Source organism: Zootoca vivipara, chromosome 17 (genome assembly GCF_963506605.1).
Source record: "Zootoca vivipara chromosome 17, rZooViv1.1, whole genome shotgun sequence".
Taxonomy (NCBI): domain Eukaryota; kingdom Metazoa; phylum Chordata; class Lepidosauria; order Squamata; family Lacertidae; genus Zootoca; species Zootoca vivipara.
The window spans coordinates 24,178,485-24,192,502 of record NC_083292.1 but is presented as its reverse complement, the minus strand read 5'-3'; the positions used below and the strand labels follow the sequence as shown (position 1 = coordinate 24,192,502).

Genomic DNA, 14,018 nt, shown 5'->3' with positions numbered 1-14,018 from the left:
CACTTTCACCTCTTTCCACAAGAAGGGATGAAAACCAGTGTGGGATATTTTTGACACAGAACTTGCACTCAGCCAGGCATATTATATTATGGCCCTTTACCATAAGGCCCCAGGACAGATTACAAGGTTTTAAAATCAAGTAAAACAATTTAAACGTAGCAGATTAGGATTGGTCCTCAATACATATGAGGTGTCCGAGGCCAAGGTAAAGAGGGGTGTGTTCAGCATATGATTATAAACACTATATAATGAAGGTGCCAGGCAGACCTCTGTGGGGAGGGAATCCCATAGATCAGGGGCTACTGCAAAGAACACCCCATCCTGGGCCACCACCCCTCCAAATGTTTGAGGGAAATGGAAGTACAGATAGTCTCCTCTGCTGATCTTCACATCCAAGGGGGTCTGTAGGGAAGTAAATACTCTCACATGTTTAGTTGCTTATCTCCATTCTAAATTTTAAAAAAACTTTTCGTATGTTTTTGCTGCTGTCTTCTCTTACCTTTCCATTTATTTGCAACTGCCTTATTTGCCATTTCTGCCAATTATTGCCCTTTTGTATACCATGTCTCTCTCCCTTCCTGTTCAGAGCGTTTATTGGAGGCTGACCTGGAGATTGTATGTGAACGAAAAGATTATCTTGGTGGGAATGGAACTCTGCAGCTGAACTGCTCTGCAGGGAGCTGGGAAGAGGATGCAACAATCAGCTGGGCCCCAGCCAGCATGAGTGAATCCATTGGGGGATCTCTTGTCACCTGGCACAATTTAGAAGGCAATGATTTGAACTTCACTTGCATAGTAGAGAACCCTGTTAGCGAAGCATCCAAGACAGTGTCTTTCCTGGAAATCTGCAGTGGTAAGATTTTCTCTCCATTTTTCTCTTGGCAGAATTATGCCTGTGTCTAAGCTAGTCTTGCAATCCTGTTTGTTGATGACATGCTCATCCAGACTCTTACTTGTCCTTTGCCCAGAATGTAGGGATCAGAGCTGTTTTGTACTTCTCCCATACAGTCTAGGTGCGGGTCCAGTTTTGCCCTTACCCAGCTACTATCCCCTGGAAAATCTGCTCTATAACACTAAATCATAGCAAATGTTAAGTGTCTTTCGAGAAAATTTGCAGTGGTAAGATTTTTTTCTCCATTTCTATCTTGGCAGAGTAATGCCTGCATCTAAGCTTGGGCTCAACCATACTTCTACTTGCCCCCTACTTTCTAGACACGGGTCTGAATGATTTTCCACTTGTCCACTTTTCCAAGAAAAAACCGTTCCTTACTGCTGAATCAGAGCAAATGTCAACCTGCGGAAAACCTGGTTGAAGTTTGCTCCAGTTCAGCTGTAAAGAGTGGGTTTTCTTGGAGGAAGGCAGCAGGAGAAGCAAAAGTGTGGATGAGCCTCTAATTTTGCAATCCTGTTTGTGGATGAAGTTAAGTGGCTGTGAGGAGAACAGAGGACCTGGGAAAAGGTAGAAGAGCACCTCTGGTGGTTTTGTGGAATTAGAACATTTGTTTTTTTTTTATAAAGACTTTATTGTTTAAAATAATACAAAGTAGAACATATGCATGATATAAATACAACGATAATTTTCTCCTCATCGTATCTCATACAAAAGAAAAAAAGATAAATACAGAAGAACTGAATACATAATTCAAAATAAATTCTTCTTCGCAATGTGAACCGTATATTATCTTTATGTTAGATCCTATTTCTTCCTTCTTAGAAACTTCCCGTCCTTCCAATGTTACAATTTCAAATTCTTTATTTTCTACGGGTCTTCGTTATAGCTTTCTTCCTTTCTTCTCTATTTTCGCTTAGTCTCATTTTTATATTGCAAACGTTATTCTATATCTGCCAATATGGAATTATTAGGATAATACATTTTTAGGTATTGTGAGGGACGAGGGATACAGGGAAGTCCCTCCCATCTTAAGTTCCAGCCCATCCCCAAGCGCGGGAGAGAGTAAGGAGAGCTCTGCCTCCAGCGGAGAGTCAGGAAGTGGTGTCCGAGGCTCAGGCAAGGTTGTGGAGCCCAGGCCGCAGGTGGGACAGGAAGTAGGACGCACAGGGGGGAGGCCAATTCCCCCAACTCCCGAATTGCGACGCAAATGTAGGGGGAAGAGGTTGGGTCTGCCAAAGCTGTGGTGCTGGAAGAAAACGCGCCAATCGCCATTCGGGAGTTCAGACACCTCACCTTAAGGATGCATTTTTACTGCTCTGAACACTGTAAATAATCAGCACTTAATAAAAACCTTAAAAGACCATGCTGGAGTCGTTACTCTAGAGTAGCCATACCAGGCCCTCTGACAGCAACTCCCGAATCTTTTTTTTGGCTACTTTGGAGTGCAGCGATGAGCGCTCAAGAGGCTGAGCATTGGAGGCTGGAGGCCGAAGCAGCGAAGCAGGAGCTGCAGAACCTCACAGCGCACGCACAGCAGCAATTGCATGCCGCTCAGGAGGAAGCGCGAGGGGCGCAGGAGGAGCTGAACAAGCTGGTGGACCAGGTGAGGACAAAAGAGGAGACTGAGAAACAGCTAAGGGTGATGGTTTTGGACCTACAGAAGAAGTTGGAAGAGGAGAAAGCCGCTAGAGGTGGGGGGGTGCCCCAGCCGCAGCTAGTCCAAGTGAGAAGGGGACAGAGCCTAGTCACCAAGTTTAGCGGCGACCCTAGGGAGTACCTAGGATTCGAGACAGAAATAAATTATGCGCTGGAATTGCATGCAGCAGAATTCCCAGATGACGCGCACAGAGTCTCCTTTATCATAGAGCATTTGACGGGGGCCGCCCGAGAATGGGTAAGACCGCTCATCGCGCAAAAAAATCCTTGCATGAAGAACGCAAAATTATTTCTAGAAGCTTTAAAAATAATGTACGCTAGTGACAGTGAAATGGAGGCCACTAAAGAGGAGCTTCATAACTTAACACAAGGAAAATCGACAGTTAGGGACTACTGGGCGAGATTCACCATGCTGGTGCACAAACTGGGGTGGGATCTGCAAAGTGAGCCAGTGAAATCAGCCTTCTACATGGGTTTGCACGCAGACGTTAAGGATGAGCTGGCAAGAGGTCCCAAACCGCGAACTATGGATGAGTTAAGCAAAGCGGCGCTAGCGGTGGGGGTGAGACAGGAATCCAGATGGAATGACAAACAAGCGACGCGCGCAGCAAAACCTTGGTTCCCACGCTCCCAGGACAGACCACATCACCAAACCCCACCCCAGGGCCCGCCCCCACACCCGCCCAGGCCAAGCCCAGAGCCGGAACCGATGGAGATCGGAGGAGCGCGCGCGCGCGGGCTTTTCAAACCCCGGCGGCGCCAAGACGCAAGGAGGGAAGAGGCGGGAATTGCTTTCTCTGCAACTCCCCCAGGCATCGCGTCAGAGACTGCCCTCATCGCAGAGAGTGGCAAGGAAAGGCGGGAACGGTTGTACCTTCCCCAGCTGACGCAGCACCACAGCAGGGAAACGAGACAGCCTGGCTGCAGGAGACAAGGGGGAGCGGCCAGGCACAGTCAGCAGACAACAGCCCCCGCCCGCCCACCCGCACAGAGAGGAGCACAGCCAGCCCACCCCTCCCAGAGCAGGAGTGGTTCTAGAAGTCACGCTCACGCTCCCAAATGGCTATCCCCTGACAGTCCTCGCCTTAATTGACAGTGGGGCCTCAGCCAACTTCTTCTCGAGAAACTTTGCGGAAGAGCACCAGATCCAACTTCTGCAGCTGGATTTTCCCCTGCACGTGGCCACCATTGACGGCAGAGAGCTGCTGGGAGGGGCCATCACGCATCAAACCCCCCCCCCATGAGAATGACGGTGGGAAGGCACTCAGAGACACTGGCTTTCAACGTCACAACCATCTCAGACCCCCCCATCGTCTTGGGCATGAGCTGGCTGACGCGCCACGACCCCTCCATAAGTTGGCACCAGAGATGCATCACTTTTGGATCGGACTTTTGTCTGGAACATTGCATGCAGCACCAACCAGGGGAGGGGCGTGAGGCAATACCCAAGCCGTACTGGGACCTGCAGGAGGTCTTCAGCGAAGCGGAGTCCGACCACCTACCCCCACACAGGCCTTTTGACTGCCAGATCAACCTGGTGCCAGGGGCCACTATACCCCCAGCCAAGCTGTACGCCATGTCAGATCAGGAACTGGAGGATCTGCGCGCTTTCATCGACAAGAACCTCAAGCGGGGGTTCATCAGAGAAAGCAAGGCAGCAGGGGGCAGCCCGGTCTTCTGGGTGGACAAGAAAGACACGCAACAGCGCCGTCTGGTGGTGGATTTTAGACGGCTGAATTCGGTGACAGAGCCAATGGCTTTCCCCATGCCCAGAGTGGATGATCTCCTGACAGCGGCACGCAGGGGCAAGATCTTCACCAAGCTCGACCTAAGAGGGGCGTACAACTTGATTAGGATCCGGGAGGGTGATGAATGGAAAACCACGATGTTCACGCCTCTGGGCTCTTTTGAATATCTGGTGATGCCCTTCGGGTTGCAAGGGGGCTCAGCATGCTTCCAGGCCTTCATGCACCACGTCCTGGGGTCCCTCCTCTTCAAGAACTGCTTGGTCTTTCTGGATGACATCCTTATCTACTCCAATGACCCAGTGCAGCATGTGAAGGATGTCAGGGAGGTGTTGCAGCGCCTGAAGGACAACCACCTGTATGTGAAGCTGGAGAAGTGCAAGTTTCACACCAAAGAAGTGGACTTCCTAGGCTACAAGCTGTCAGACAAGGGGCTGGCGATGGACAAGGACAAGGTGCAGGCCATCCTGGACTGGCACAGCCCCAGGACGCGCAAAGATGCCCAACGCCTACTAGGCTTCGCGAACTTCTACAGGAAGTTCATCAAGAACTTCTCTCGCGTCACGGCTCCTATCACCGACTGCCTGAGAGGCAAGCAGAAGTTCCGGTGGACACCAGAGGCGCAAGCAGCGTTCGAAAGCCTCAAGAGGGTATTCGCTTCAGACCAGCACCTGTTCCACGTGGTGCAGGATGCGCCCCTACGCCTGGAGACAGATGCTTCGGACAAGGCTCTGGGAGCGATTCTGTTGCAACTGGACGCCAACAGAGAGTGGAGACCCTGTGCCTTCTTCTCCAGGAAGCTGACCCAGCCGGAACGCAACTACACAGTGTTTGACAGGGAACTTCTCGCGATCCACGCTGCGTTCCAGCACTGGCGACACTTCCTGGTGGGCGCCAAGCACCCCATCCAGGTGTGCACAGACCACAAGAACCTGGAGTTCTGGAGAACTGCCAGGGTGCTCAACCAGCGGCAGATACGGTGGGCAGAGTTCTTCTCGAACTTCAACTTCTCCATCCACTACATCCCGGGAGAGCAGAATGTCAGGGCGGATGCCCTCTCCCGCAAGCCAGAGTACATGGAGGAGGAGTTGCCACCGGCACCCAGGCATATTTTCCCCCCATCAGCATGGTCCTGCGGAGCAACAGTGGTGAGCGAGGCAGAACTCACAGCACTGACAGCAGCTGATGAATTTGCCACCCGCATCTTCAGAGAACTGAGAGGGGGGGGGAGCAGGCCAAAGACTTTGAGGAAAGGAGGGGTTTGCTTTTTTACAAGGGAGCCCTGTACCTGCCAACCAAACAGCTGAGAGGTAAGGCCCTCAAGCAGATGCACGACAACCCAACGGCGGGTCATTTTGGAAGGGACAAAACCACTCACCTAGTCATGAGACACTTCTGGTGGCCAGGGGTGCGGGAGGATGTTCGGGATTATGTAAGGGGATGTGACACCTGCCAGCGAGCAAAGGTGGTCAGAGCGCCACCAGCTGGTTTGCTGGAGCCCTTAGCCACACCGCACAGGCCGTGGGAAGTAGTGTCCATGGACTTCATCACAGACCTGCCGTCGTCCAGGGGCAAGACCGCAGTGTTGGTGGTGGTGGACCTCATGTCCAAAATGTGCCATTTTATACCGTGTGCCAGGGCGGTCTCGGCAGAAGAGACGGCCAAACTGTTTGTTGACCACGTATTCAGACTGCATGGATTGCCTTTAAGGGTTATTTCGGATCGTGGCCGCCAATTTGTTTCCAGGTTCTGGCGGCGGCTCATGAACCTCCTGCAGGTGGAGGTCAGCTTGTCGACGGCTAGGCACCCGCAAACCAATGGACAGGCGGAGAGGGTCAACGCCATTCTGCAGCAGTACCTGAGATGTTACGTCAGCCAGAGGCAAACGGACTGGGTGGATCGCCTGCCACTGGCAGAATTTGCCTACAACAATGCGGTGCACGTCTCCACAGGGGTGTCGCCCTTTAAGGCCAACTACGGGCGCGACCTCAGATCTTTCCCGGAGAGGGAGGGGGAGGAGGAGGAAGAGGGCCCACAGGCAGAGGATTGGGCAGAGGACCTGGAGACGGTGCACCAGCAGCTCAGAGAACACTTGGAGAGGGCCAAGGAAGCGTACAAGAAGGGGGCAGATCGCCACAGGCGACCGGGAGAGGTCATCAGGGTGGGGGACAAGGTTTGGTTATCCTCGGAAGGTCTTCCCACCAGGGGGCGATGCAAGAAGTTAGCACCCAGGAGGCTGGGCCCCTTCACGGTCACGCAACAGGTCAACCCGGTAGCCTTCAGGCTAGCACTGCCGGAGGACATGAGAGTGCACCCAGTGTTTCATAGATCGCTGCTGTCGCCGTACAGGGAAAGTACCAGGTTCAGGGACAGCGATCAGCCTCCAGAGGGAGGGGGGGAGACGGGAGACGCCCGACAGCTCAATGAGGCAACTGAGATTTTAGACTCAAGGAGAGGGGTGAGAGGACTGGAGTACCTGATAGCATGGGAGGACACTCCGCCGTCCCACAATGAGTGGATACCGGCCACAGAAGTACCTGAGGAATTTTTAGTGGAAGAGTTCCACGCCCTGTTCCCCCACAGGCCCAAGCCCTGGCACATGGAAAGGGAGGGAGAGGGGGAGGGGCAGGAGGAAGGGATAGCAGGCAGCAGCTCTCCATGGAGATGGGAAGCGGAATTTGAGGACACGGAAGAAGAGGTGTGGGTTTCACCGAGGTCAACGACGTCAGAGGCAGGAGAGGACTGGCAGAACATTTTTACTCCCACCAGCTCTGACGCCACTGACTTCTTGGGATTCCCGTCTTCTCAGGGGGAAGGAGAAAGATCGCAGGATTGGGGGGAAATTTTTACACCCACAGGCTCGGATGCCACAGACTTCTTGGGGTTTCACTCGTCCCCAGCAAGCGGAGAGCCACTAGGAAGGGGGGGAGAGGAGCCTGGGAGGGGGATGGATGTGAGGGACGAGGGATACAGGGAAGTCCCTCCCATCTTAAGTTCCAGCCCATCCCCAAGCGCGGGAGAGAGTAAGGAGAGCTCTGCCTCCAGCGGAGAGTCAGGAAGTGGTGTCCGAGGCTCAGGCAAGGTTGTGGAGCCCAGGCCGCAGGTGGGACAGGAAGTAGGACGCACAGGGGGGAGGCCAATTCCCCCAACTCCCGAATTGCGACGCAAACGTAGGGGGAAGAGGTTGGGTCTGCCAAAGCTGTGGTGCTGGAAGAAAACGCGCCAATCGCCATTCGGGAGTTCAGACACCTCACCTTAAGGATGCATTTTTACTGCTCTGAACACTGTAAATAATCAGCACTTAATAAAAACCTTAAAAGACCATGCTGGAGTCGTTACTCTAGAGTAGCCATACCAGGCCCTCTGACAGGTATTTTTTGTAGACCTTCCACTCTTTGGATACTTTTTGTGTTGATGGTTCTCTTACTGAGTCAGTGAGTTTAGCCAGTTGTACGTATTATAGCATAAGTGTTTGCCACTCCAATATAGTGGGTAAGATCTCACTCTTCCACTTTCTTGCTACTAGTACCCTGGCCGCGGTCATTGCATACAGCAGTAAGGATTTTGTTTCTTTGGGAGTTTCTGGTGGTAGTATGTTTAATAAGAATATTTCCGGCCTTTTTTTTATTGGTTGTTTAAATAGTTTTTTGATTTCTTCGTATATATTATTCCAATATCTTTTAATTTCCTGGCAAGTCCACCACATGTGGTAATATGTTCCAATTTCTTTTTTACAACGCCAGCATTGGGGACTTGGTCCTCCATACATTTTTGCAAGTTTTTTGGGAGTATAGTGCCACCTATAGAATACTTTCATATTGTTCTCCTGCAGACTATAGCATGCTGTGAATTTCATATTATCAACCCACATTTTCTCCCATTGTTCCATTTGTATGTTGTGGCCGATGTCCTGGGCCCACTTAATCATCACAGCTTCCTTTGTTTCCCACTCCAGGAGGTAATCATATACTAAGGAAATATTCTTCTTTTTAATCCTGATTAAATTTGTTTCAAATTTTGACGTTTCAGTTGCCAATCCTTCCTTTATGTCCGTTTTAAATTTTTGATTTAATTGAAAATATTGAAACCAATCCGTTAAATGTTTTTTGATTTCCTCGTGCTCTTTCAACACTAATTTTCCTTCTTTGATTTCTAATACATCTCTATATGTTAGCCAATCATTTCTCATATTTCTCCTTTTCACCGCTACTGCTTCTAGCGGTGATGTCCAGAGTGGAATTTTTGGTTCTAATATTCCTTTGTATTTGGTCCAAATATTAAACAAGGATTTCCTTACTATATGATTTAGAAACCCCCTGTGAGCTTTGATTTTCCCATATATTAAATAGGAGTGACATCCGAACCTCGCGCCGTGGCCTTCGAGATCTAAAATATCCGTTCTTTCTAATTTAATCCATTCTCCCAGCCAGATTAACCCTGCTGCTGCGTGATAGAGTTCTAGATCAGGCAGGGCAAATCCTCCTCTTATTTTCTTATCAAAAGTTGGTGCTTTATTCTAGGCTTCTTGCCATTCCACACAAATCTTGCTATCTCCCTTTTCCACTCTTTGAAGCATTTAGATCCTCCTAATATTGGGATGACTTGAAATAAGAACATCATCTTTGGCAAGATGTTCATCTTAACTGCCGATATTCTCCCCCATAGTGATAGGTGCAGTTTGTTCCACATTTCCACATTTCTTTTTATCTCCTTCCATGTTCGGTTATAATTGTCTTCATATAGATTTAAGTTATTATTTGATATCCAAATTCCTAGATATTTTCCTTTGTTTGTTATTTCTAATCCTGTTTTTTCCTGTAGTTTCTTTTTCTCTTCCTGTCTTAAGTTTTTGGTTATCATTTTTGTTTTTTGAAGATTTATTTTCATTCCCATTAGTTTTCCAAAATTTACAACTGTTTCCATCACCACTGGTATACTCTGTTGGGGGTCCTGAGTTGTTATGATCAGGTCCTCGGCAAATGCTTTTAACTTATACACCCTTTCCCCGACTTTTATTCCTAATATAGTTTCTTTACTTCTAATTTCCTGTAGAAGGGGCTCTAACGCTAGAATAAAGAGTAAGGGTGATACTGGACAGCCCTGCCTTGTTCCTTTGCCTATTTTGATTTTCTCTGTCACATTACCATTAACCAGTAATCTCGCTGATTGTTTGCTATATATGGCTCCTATTCCCTTTCTAAACTTTTCCCCGATGTTCATTATTTCTAGTTGTTTCTTTATGTACTGCCACGAGACATTATCAAATGCCTTTTCTGCATCCAGGAGTAATAATTCTGCTTCTCTTTTGTTGTTAACTTCCAGAAATTCTATTATGTCCACGATGTTTCTTGTGTTGTCTGTTATTGATCTTCCTGGAAGGAACCCTGCTTGATCTGGGTGTATAACCTCCTGTAAAGCCTCCTTTAATCTGTTGGCAAGTATGTTTGCGAAAATTTTGTAATCGCAGTTTAGAAGCGAGATTGGTCTGAAGTTTGACATCAGTTCCAAATCTCCTCCTTGCTTGGGGATAAGAGTAATATACGCCTCTGACCAAGAGTCAGGCATTGTGCCACTTTCTAAGATTTTATTCATAATTTCCTTAAGTGGTGTTGTCAATATTTCTGCCAGTTTTTTGTAATATTCCGATGGTAGACCATCGGGGCCCGGTGATTTGCCTGTTTTTAATTTCTGTATTGCTCTCATTATTTCAGTTTCCGATATTGGGTTATTTAATTTTTGTAGTTTCTCCTCTCTTATGTCAGGTATTTTATGTTGTTGTAGATATTTTCCTATCTGTTCTTCTTTTCCTACCTCCGGTTTGTATAGGTTTTCGTAGAATTTCACGAACTTTTTAGTTATTAAAAAGGGGTCATCTATTGTTTTCTCTCCCACTCTTATTCTATTTATTTGTTTTCCCAATTCTCTCTTTTTCAGTTGCCACGCAAGATATTTTCCGGGCTTATTTGCAAATTCAAATTTATTTTGTCTAAACCATCTTATCTTTTTTTCAATTTCCTGTTCTATTTTCCTCTCATATTCTTTTTGTAGGAGCATTATTTCTTTCCTAATACTTTCTGGATTCGGTTTCTTTAATATCTCCTTTTCTTTTTTCCTAATTTCCTCCAGAATCCTTTCCTTCTCTCTATTTTTTTCCTTCCTTTCCTCTATACTTTGTTTAATGAAAAAGCCCCGCATGACTGCCTTTCCCGCGTCCCAAATCATGTTTATGTTATCGTACCCCTCTCTATTTATTTCCAGATATCTTTCTAATTCTTTTTTTGCTTCCTCTACTATTTTTCCATTATTTAGCAATGATTCATCTAATTTCCATCTCCTCATTCCAGAGACCCATTTTGGTTTCAATTTTAACATAACTGGATTATGATCCGAGATTGTTTTAGGAAGTATCGATGCTTCTTCAATTCTTGTTATCAAATCTTTAGTTATCCAGATAGCATCAATTCTGCTGGCTGTTTTTTTTGCGTCCGAGAAGAAGGTGTAGTCCCTCTCCTCTCTATGCTTATATCTCCAACAATCTATTAGATCCAGATTGTCTGCTAAGTTCGTGAAAACTACTGGTATCTTCCCCTGACTTCTTGCTTTCCCTGATCTGTCTAATTGTGGGTTTACCACCCCGTTGAAGTCTCCCAGAACTACCAATTTTTTTCCTATATATTCCATCAATTTTGCTTCTATTTTTTTGTAAAAGGCTGTTTTTTTCTCATTTGGTGCGTACAGTCCCATTATTACTATCTCCTCCCCCTGATGTGTTATTTTAACTATCACTATTCTTCCATTTGCATCTGAATATATTAATTTGGGATCCAATGTTGGTTTTACATACATCACCACTCCTCTTTTTTTTGTTTGGTCTGCTGCAATGAATTCATCTCCTAATTTGGCATTAATCAACACTCTTTTGTGTTCTTTATTTACGTGTGTTTCCTGTAGACACACGATGTCGTTTTTTTGTTTACAAAGTATATGTTCTATTTTATTCCGTTTCTTTTTGTCATTTAAGCCGTTCACATTCCATGTCAGTATTTTTAAAATCATCTTTATTTAACCAAAATTAAAACATGAACTACTGGGTTTCTTTCTTTGGCTCTTCAATTTCTTTGTTCTGAATTCTTTCTTCGCTTCTTACCTCTAGTCACTTTCTTCACTTTTCTCCTGCTCTGTGAGTTTCTGTCTTGAAGTTTTAGGGCTGGGCACCCTTTCTACTGTTTGTCTATCGCCCACAAAATCATTTTTATATGTTCTCAGGAATCTTTCTGCATCTTCTACTGTTTCCACTCTTTTTCTTATCCCTTTGAAGGTAAAGGTAATTCCTTCCGGAATTTCCCACTTATAGTATATTCCTTTTGCAGTCAGGGCCTTTGCCAGGAAGTGGTATTTTTCTCTCTTTTTAAGTATGCGTGGTGGGATTTCCTTTAGTATTATTATTTCCTCTCCATCTATTTTCAGTGGGTTCCTCCTTCTATTTCTGAGCATAAAATTTTTAATTTTGTTTGATGTTACTGTGATTAAACAATCTCCAGGCCACTTATTAGCTTTTGCCTTCTTAGAGTTGACCCTGAATATACTCTCTGTGTTGTTTATCAGTTCCTCCTCACTTATTCCTATCCAACTTGCCAGTGGTGGTATTATTAATTTTTCTACGTCCTCTCCCTGTTTTTCTGGTATTCCTCTCAATCTGAGAATCCTCTCTTTGCTCTGCATCTGCAAGATTGACAGTGCATCCCATGTTGCCTCTTGCTTAATTTTAAACTCCTCATTGTCCTTTCTTAGTTTTTCACTATCTTTTTTGTGCTCTCTGTAATCTTTAGTTGATTTCTTGGATGCTTCCTCTAGTTGCTGTACTTTAATTTTTAAATCCTCTACCTCTTTTTTCATTTCTTTATTTTCTTCTAATACTTCCTTCATTTGGGACTCTAATTCTAAAATTGATTTGGCATTTTCTTCTGTTTTTGTCCCCATTTTATCAAATTTTTCCTCCAGGCTTTTCACTTTCTCATTCAAATCACTTTTCATTTCTGAAAATTCGTTCCTCATTTCTCCTATATCCCCCCTCAAGCTCAGAATCAGATCTCTCAAATCCATTTCTTGATCCTGTCCCGAATTTCTTCTTGTCTGATTATTATGTAGTCCCAGATTTTGTTTTTTGTTATGGGTCATGCTAGATGAATTGCGTTCCCGGCTGGCCCACAATTCACTAATCACTGTTCTCAATTCCCACTTGCACAAGTCACTGTTCTCAGGAATTAGAACATTTGTAATATCCTTACAGGAAACTGGCAGTGGTAAGATTTTTCTCTCTTTAAAGCTACTTAGGAAGACAGTGCTCCACCACTCATTTCTAGGCAGAGTCATGGGTCTAAGCTAGTCTTACGATCCTAGAATCATAGAGTTGCAAGAGACCACAAGGGCCATCCAGTCCAACCCCCTGCCAAGCAGGAAACACCATCAAAGCATTCCTGACATATGGCCATCAAGCTCCGCTTAAAGACCTCCAAAGAAGGAAACACAACCACACTCCTTGGCAGCAAATTCCAGTGCCGAACAGCTCTTACTGTGAGGAAGTTCTTCCTAATGTTTAGGTGGAATCTTCTTTCCTGTAGTTTGAATCCATTGCTCCGTGTCCGCTTCTCTGGAGCAGCAGAAAACAACCTTTCTCCCTCCTCTATATGACATCATTTTATATATTTGAACATACCCAGCTCCCTAAGCCGTTCCTCATAAGGCGATTCCAGGCCTTTGACCATTTTGGTTGCCCTCTTCTGGACACATTTGAAGATGACCTGACTAGGAGATGATCCTGTTTGAAGATGACCTGACTAGGAGGACTGAGGACCTGGAAAAGGTCTTTGCATACAGTAATTTGCTCAGGTTTGTTTGTTGTTTGTTGACAAACCTAGACAGCATCTTAAAAAGCAGAGACATCACCTTGCCTACAAAGGTCCGTATAGTTAAAGCTATGGTTTTCCCAGTAGTGATGTATGGAAGTGAGAGCTGGACCATAAAGAAGGCTGATTGCCAAATAATTGATGCTTTTGAATTATGGTGCTGGAGGAGACTCTTGAGAGTCCCATGGACTGCAAGAAGATCAAACCCATCCATTCTGAAGGAAATCAGCCCTGAGTGCTCACTGGAAGGACAGATCCTGAAGCTGAGGCTCCAATACTTTGGCCACCTCATGAGAAGACTCCCTGGAAAAGACCCTGATGTTGGGAAAGATTGAGACACTAGGAGAAGGGGACGACAGAGGACAAGATGGTTGGACAGTGTTCTCAAAGCTACGAACATGAGTTTGACCAAACTGCGGGAGGCAGTGCAAGACAGGAGTGCCTGGCGTGCTCTGGTCCATGGGGTCACGAAGAGTCGGACATGACTAAACGACTAAACAACAACAATTTGCTCAGAGCCCACTGACCCAAACAATCTTGATATTTTCCCCATGTGTGATTCTTTACATTTCACGGTTGTTTGCAGCACAAGATGACGGAGAACTGGACCAAAACAAACAGAGTGAACTTCAAAAGGGACAAAACCAAGGTTCTAATAATCAGATGCACAAACGTAGGATAGAAGAAACTTGGCTTGACAGCAGCACATGTAAACAGGATCTAGGGGTCCTGCAGAGCACAAACTTAACATGAGTCAACTGTGTGATGAGTCAACTGTGTGATGCAGTAGCAAACAACAACCACAACAACAATGCAATT

General features: G+C 46.1%; 1 protein-coding gene across 7 annotated transcripts in view; it reads left to right on the top strand.

Moving 5' to 3' along the window:
- The window catches only part of LOC118075668 (SLAM family member 9-like), a 61,239-nt gene that overhangs the window by 5,683 nt on the left and 41,538 nt on the right, over positions 1-14,018 (top strand). For all 7 annotated transcript variants that reach the window (XM_060269778.1, XM_060269777.1, XM_060269776.1 and 4 more), the window contains exon 4: positions 587-853. In XM_060269778.1, the coding sequence (XP_060125761.1) occupies positions 587-853 (267 nt within the window). The remainder of the gene's footprint in view (positions 1-586; positions 854-14,018) is intronic.